The 7,478-nt window shown below is 33.5% G+C and overlaps 1 protein-coding gene across 1 annotated transcript; it reads right to left on the bottom strand.

Moving 5' to 3' along the window:
- Window positions 1–315: 315 nt before the first annotated feature.
- LOC149807151 (antileukoproteinase-like) lies at window positions 316–5,532 on the bottom strand. Its single transcript, XM_089962780.1, has 3 exons — window positions 5,356–5,532; window positions 4,194–4,328; window positions 316–459 (listed from the first exon to the last, which is right to left on the bottom strand). The coding sequence occupies exons 1-3, from the start codon at window positions 5,474–5,476 to the stop codon at window positions 377–379; spliced, it is 339 nt and encodes a 112-aa protein (XP_089818906.1). The 5' UTR covers window positions 5,477–5,532; the 3' UTR covers window positions 316–376.
- Window positions 5,533–7,478: the final 1,946 nt, after the last annotated feature.

Raw genomic sequence — 7,478 nt, 5'->3', positions numbered from 1 at the left:
GTTTGTGGTCAATCGTAACTAATGGCTCAGTCATTACTGATAAACAAGTTAAAGGAAGAACAAACTATAGCTGTATGGTTTGCTGAGACATTCAGGAAACGCTGGACAAATGTCATTTTCGAGTGTAAAAAGCCAATTTTATTCATCATCTTCGAGTGTAAAAAGTCTATTTTATTCATCATCTTCGAGTGTAAAAAGCTTATTTTATTTATCATCTTCAAGTGTAAATAGCCTATTTTATTCATCATCATAAGTGTAAAAAAACGATGTTATTCAACAGGTATGAATAGACTATTATCAAGGACCAGATAATTTACGACACGACTAGAGGACCACTCAAGCACGCCATTTCCGTACATAAGACCATGCCATTGTTTCAGCCGCATGTGTTGCAACCATCAGATGACTTGAAACTGTCTCCGGTATGGTATGTTACTCCATTGTATGTACATCCAAGTCCTATAATAATAATAATAATAATAATCTTCACGATGATGATGATGGTAATGAAATATAACTGGGGTAGAGGGTGGAGCATGGATTCCAAGCAGCATTTCAAAGATAATAGTCTTAATATGCAAATCAAAATGCGTTTGGTCCATATTGTTTCAGGGAAGTAGGTGGGAGATGGCGCAATTATATCTTTAAATATCACCATCTCGTACGAGAGCAATACAAATTAAATTTAGAAAAGTTACAAACGTAGAATTTGTTCATGCTAAACACTCGCAGTACACCACTTTAATAAGAGATTAATGGTCACAAAAGTAAAGAAATTTACTATCCCACCCTAACACTTGTTAGACAATATTAAAATAAAGAAAGGATGTTTGCTTGAAACGGTTAAATAACGGATATCTTTCATCCAGTTGGTTTTCGCCCACGATATGAAATATATCCATTATTCTCTCGAAGCAAGCAACTTTTCCTTTTGGTTTTTACTAAAATGTATTGGCAAACAATTCGTATGACAGATTAAAGCAGCAGATTTCTTATTGAATCGCACACGATGTAAGCGGTATACCGCTATGTTTTGCTGTGTTTTATGAATGTTCGTGCAGAAAACATAAACAGCAACATAATTCTTTCTGATTTAGTGTAAAGTACACTATCGTAAGCAGTTTGAAAAATAGGGAACACAAATATTGCTAGAGTAGACAACACCAGCTTTTGAAAGTGCAAAGTATGAATTATAAAATATATATAAGAAATATAAAAAAGTTCGTCTCCGTTTTCATTTCTCACATTACACCATTTCTTTCTTTAGTTACAGTTACAGAAAATTAAACATGCCAACTATAAACTGTCCAATGTTCTTATTATTATTACTCAAGTAAACGAGATAAAGATTTTCACTCAGAAGGAAAAAGAAATATTCATTAGTTTGAATTAGAAATGTAAAAATTGTACAAAATAGATGAAATAATATTACAGTATAGAAAATGAAGATTTGATAAATAAAAAACAGTACACGTTAATGTGGGAAACAGTAAAGTGAGGATCACTGTACTCGCACACGAAAAGATTACTTCTCATTTACTTTTTGAGTGCAAATTATGAACTATAAATTTGGATAATTTGCATAATCAAGAGTGAATTCTTTTAACCGAGAAATCGAGTGCATGCCAGGCCACAATAAATCCAGTAAACGATTTATATAGTTCATGGCAGGGCGTACTTGTTTATTGTGTCTAGTCTATGTTATAATTCAGTTAGGGATGCTAACTAGCCTGTTAGGGACATATATTAATCTTCTTGACCAGGGTTATTAGCTGTCAGACTGCGACCAGAAGACCCTAATTATGCTTTATTATCTATTCGAATTAAGATATGACGATATCTGACATAACGAGGGGGGGGGGGATAATGTTCTATCCCAGAAGTGAAAACTCGACAAAATATTTATGTTTATCTACTTTACAAGGGAAATTGCTCCATATATACCCGAATATAGAGAGGGCAGAGAGGTGGCAACCGAATTACGGTTGATGACCGGAAAGAGCCTGTGGGGAGAGAGAGAGAGAGAGATAGAGGGGGGGGGGGAAATACGTTGGCTCTGACGATTAACCAACATTGAATGTGGTGAGACCAGCAATCAACTATGTTATGCAGGCATGCTGGGCAATTGAGTGCGATCGCTCACTCGACTTCATGATGAAATTTGTCTTACCGGTATAAACAGAATGTCTAATTGCACTGCTTAAAAACTCGGTAGTTATTTTTGAAGAGAAGTATTTCCTTCAAATGTCTTCTTCAGTTTCATTTTATTTATATAATTAATTAAACTGTTAAATTCTGTATACGTGGTCTCATGTTACGATTTATTCGGTCTATAAATTTAATAGTTTAATTTATTATGTACTTGATCGTGCAATAACACAGAGGTCGATCATCGTCTCGATAACGACAAACCAACCAAACACCCAGTTACAGATATATATATATATATATATATATATATATATATATATATATATATATATATATATATATATATATATATATATATATATATATATTAAAAACAGTATAAAAATTGGAATAACTTTTCAAAATCACATCGTCTAAATTATGATACGCTGTTGATCGTGACGCTATATTTTATGACCTGGAAGTATTATAATAGAAAGATTTAGCATCGTTGGATATAAAAACAAATTACAGAAATCCAAAATTTCCAAACTATAATATAAATCTACCGCCAATCTGTATGCATACATTTTTGTAATACTTCTAGGGTTGATTAACAGCATGCAATAATACGATTTTAAGATATACTGAAGAAATCAAAATGGGTAATATTAAGGATATATATATATATATATATATATATATATATATATATATATATATATATATATATATATATATATATATATTGACCATAAATAAATATTCATCTATATTGATACCGGTGGCCGCACGATCTTCTATTGTTATCTTTTCTACAATAGTTTTTTTAAATCTTTAAATTTTTGAGATCCATTTGTTTACACCTTCCAATTAGTATATAAACAGCAAACCCCTTAATACCGAAATTCACACGGTCTTCTACGAAAGTCCTTATTTAGTGAGGTACCTGTTTATTAAACTGCTAACGATTCCAGGCAATGCTGCTGCTTCCTTGTCTAACTCAAAGGGATGATTGTTAGTTTTTTTTATAAAATCTTTTAATTTTAGAAAGAAACCAATGGTCTTTCTCTCATATACGGCAGTACATTCTCTACCATCACATCCCATTAAATTGTTTACAAAATTTGTCATAGACAGTTGATATAGGCATGCGTATTGCAGTGACGAAATCAAATATTGTTATACCGGTTTCTTGAAACAATTGTCTCATCATTTCTCCCAAGAGTATTTTTCCATAACTATTTAATTAACCTTTATCTTGTTATCTCTAAACACGTTCTCAGACTGTTTTAAATACCTAACTAATTACACACTTTACTTTCAGCATTTTTCCTATCTTCTTTCAATGTAGTATTTTATTTAGATCGATGTCTTTGCTGACATACATTTTAACATCTGGTTTCATAGGTTGGTTTTATGATTTGACAGCTGCTATATCATTTACATAACCACATAGTTATATTTCCACTTGTTCTGTGAATAATATTTTTACTTGCGGTGGAAGCTCTCCACTTTGAAATCTTGTGGAGTATGCTTCAATTATGATCGCAACTTCTTTTATCTGTTTATTCGTGACTATTATCTGCATCTCTGTTCCATTGGGTACGCGTATATTTATTGCATACCTTTGTTCCAATGTGGGCTGTAACTGATATTTATTTTGGGTGTGATTTCGTCCAGGCTAAGCCGTTGTCTGTCTCAAACGTTTTCTGTTATCCCTAAGTCTATTTAATATGTTTAGAATTCCTATGATAGAGTGATAGTAGGAACAGTTGACTATTTCTGAAATGTTTAGTATTTAATTCTAAACAAAAATATGACTTTTCGCTTTATTGAACCCGATGTTGAATAGATTTTTAAACCATCATTTTGAATGATCTTCAAGTTAGTTACTCTTACTTCCAAAACCAGATCTATACGTCATCATAAGTATCTTTAGACATGTGTCTTACATGTTTATTTAAAATGTCTAGTTCTAGAGATCATTCCCTTTATTTTTTGTCAAAGTCTCATCCACATAGTACTACAGTGGTGTGGCAAACTACAAAAGCTATACATACCGGTTGGAGTCTGACAAGTGTGTCCACAACCGTTTGAGCAACATTTCTTTTGTCCCAAACAGTCGGAATCTGAGGAGCACATTTCCACACAGGTTCCGAAGCCGGATATTCTTGGACATGTTCCGGGCTTGAGTGCTGAAAGGAATAATGTATTTTTTTCTCCATAAAATATCTTAAAAAAAGGATTTTACCTTTTAGTTCTTTTATGCCGTTGTATTAGACAAGATTCACTTTTACAGCGTTTATTAGCTTTCACTGTTAATCGGTGTTTCAGTTTGACATTTTCTAATGTATTTTGTCATACCCTTATTTTAAACAACCAAACTGTTGCTCCCATGTATTTAATTAACCAAGTGGGAAAAGAACGAATAGTCAGTTATAAAAATGTGATCACCCTCTTCTTTTAGCTTCCGCAAGGCAAGTAACAAATTGTCAACCATGTGATGAAAACATTTTCGAGAATAGACGAAAAAGAAAAGAAGAATACTTTGTTTATTTTTGTCCTGTCTATAACAAGTGCCAAACAAAAGGCCAAAGATAATTCTACTTTTGATAGTTATGATATTTACATCGTCGTCTGTTCACCGTCTTTACGTTAGAAACATTTTTAGAATGATGTGGATCGCCAGACATGACAGTCACAATATCGAATGTCCTAAATGGTTCTTGTCAGTGTCAGCGTCCATATCGTTCAACAAGAATAAAAGAAACTTAATACTCAAGCCACTCGAGAATAGGTTGGTGGATTGGAGGGTGAAGCAATATCTGTAGATCTGTGTTTCGTTCGAAACCTTTTTTGTCCACAATATGTAATGTTGACGAACAGTCGCTCAGAATACACTGTGCATGACGTCGAGATATTATCGTGCTTTTCATTTTACCCCATGAAACATCCAGCTGGGCAGTGAATGCAAACAAGTCTCCCTCCATCCCCCTTCAGACATTTCCTCTCTCCTAATATAAAGACACACACTCGTGCACCATATATAGAGCTACAGTGACTGAAGACGAGACAGCAATGTCAGCATTCTTCGCAATGTTAGTTTAAAACAAAATGTAAATGAAGTATTTTTGCATTGCCAAACGAGACTTGCGAAGAAATTGTGTGCCATATATAGAGAAATATGCTCTCACACGGCAATCATGAAATGTCAATACATACATGTACTTGACGTTACGGTGGTAGGGTTCTGACACGTGTGTCCACAGCCATTCGAGCAACATTTCTGGCTCCCTGCACAATCGTCGTCTGAGGAACAGCCCTCAAGACAGATCCCGATCATGCCGGAGGAATCAGAACATGAGCCCGACTTTGCCGCTGAAACATAATATTAATCAATTATTCTTATCGTACGCCTTAACCTACGTAAATAAAATTGTTGCAAATATATAAGCACACGTTGTCAATGCGTATGGCAGGAAAAAAACCAAAACTTGGCAACAATTATTTAATATGGGTTTCATCAGTTTGTCAGAAAGATTTAGTGAGAGGTTTGTTTTAAATATATAAATTTATAAATGTAGTTTTCAAGTTTTGTTCCATCTTAAGATTGCATCTTCATCCTTACAAACGCTTTCAAACATTAGAAATGTTTTATACTTTGTTGTACATTGGATTTATGTTGAGATCTTACTTTTATACCATTGCATCTCAATCATATATACCAATTGTGAAAAATCATTCAGAGACAATCATTTGCATGTTGTGTTGATTGCTCGTTTCAACCATTCCGATCCGTTTGAAAGATTACTTTCAAATATTGAAATACATTGGAGGAAGTTAAAAGAGTGACACAAACGCATTGTCAATACTGTTAGTTATAGAACAAGCGCTGTTATGCCATCGTACCCTATTTATTTTATCATGTTAATAATTTATCATTTTCAATGTCAATATTAAAATTGAACGTTTCCACTGAATTCTTACTTACATCGATCGTTGCATTCTATTACATATTAGGACAATATATAAGTGAAGCGAGATAGTACATATCAAGGTTCCGTATCTCATCAGATAATCAAACATGCCAATAGAAATAAACTTTATCAAGAAGTGTTTCAATGAAGTGCAGTGTTTGTTCAGGTTTAATAATATCGTGATCATGTGTAATGTAAGGTTTGATTGGAACTAAGATGTATTTGAAGAGTTATGTGTTTTCCATATGATGTAATTTTGCGTACGAGGTCTATTTTATAGCTAAATTGTAGAAAGATAGCAAGTTAATCTGATGCAAAGATTTAATGCAGAAGTTTTTAAAAGTTGTATATATATGCCTTTTGATTTTATTATAATTCTAATTATTATTATTATTATTATTATTATTATTAATTTGAATAATATAACTTTGTGATGTTTCTATTGGGATTAAATTACATTCAGCAAAACGCGCTGAAGCATTGCTATTTCAGTATCGGTTTGTGTTATAGTTGTAATATTGGCATTTATAATTGTATAACAGCCCTTATTTAGCTTCTATTTGATTGCTTTCTGATCACAACACATACAATTTCTCATTCACATCCTTTATCTTAAACAATAAATATCAGCAACACCAACATTGAATTCACACAACCAGTACGAAACCTAGGTGTTACTCTGGACAGTACTTTCACATTGCACCAACATGTCATGTACATATGCAAGGCTGCATATCTTGAGCTAAGACGCATCAGCTCCATTCCCAAATATCTTTCAGTTGATGCCACTAAAACACTTGTGTGTTCATTAGTGCTTTCAAGATTGGACTATTGTAACTCAATTATGTCTGGTCATCTCAATATCTACTCCATAAACATCAAAAAGTTCAAAACACAGCTGCTGGGATCATACTTAGAGCACTTCGGTCAGACCACACCTTCCCGCTGCTCTGTACCCTACGCTGGATATCCATTCGATCCAGAATCAAACACAAAATTTGTTCTCTGTGCTACGTTTCACTGACGGATTCAGGCCCAACATACCTTTCCGACCTCATCCATGTGTACACACCAGCAATATACTTATTCTCCTCTTCTGACAATCGTATACTCATTATTCCCACTATGAAAACAAAGTCATATGGACAGCGTTCTTTTGGATACCAGGGCCAAGCAACGTGGAATGAATTGCCCACTGAACTTAGACACAAAGACACAGTGATCCCATTCAAGAGTGCTCTTAAAACTCACTTATTTGGACTGCAAGAGCAAACTTAAAGACCTAATAATATTTCCTACCTTAAATATTTTCAACATTTTTTTATCTTTTCTAATTTCATGATGTTTCTTTTTGTAATGAATCATTAT

The sequence above is a fragment of the Sinohyriopsis cumingii genome, chromosome 1, assembly GCF_028554795.1.
Source record: "Sinohyriopsis cumingii isolate HCF-2022 chromosome 1, ASM2855479v2, whole genome shotgun sequence".
NCBI lineage: Eukaryota > Metazoa > Mollusca > Bivalvia > Unionida > Unionidae > Sinohyriopsis > Sinohyriopsis cumingii.
Note: the sequence above shows the minus strand (reverse complement) of the source record. Positions and strands in the feature narration are given on the sequence as shown.

Excerpts from the sequence above, each read along its gene's own strand:
- LOC149807151 (XM_089962780.1), bottom strand. The coding sequence starts at position 5,476 with ATGATCGGGATCTGTCTTGAGGGCTGTTCCTCAGACGACGATTGTGCA. Across the intron at positions 4,329-5,355 it reads CACCGTAACGTCAAGTACAT|CACTCAAGCCCGGAACATGT; the intron begins GTATGTATTGAC and ends TATTCCTTTCAG. Across the intron at positions 460-4,193 it reads CACTTGTCAGACTCCAACCG|GACTTGGATGTACATACAAT; the intron begins GTATGTATAGCT and ends TTATTATTATAG.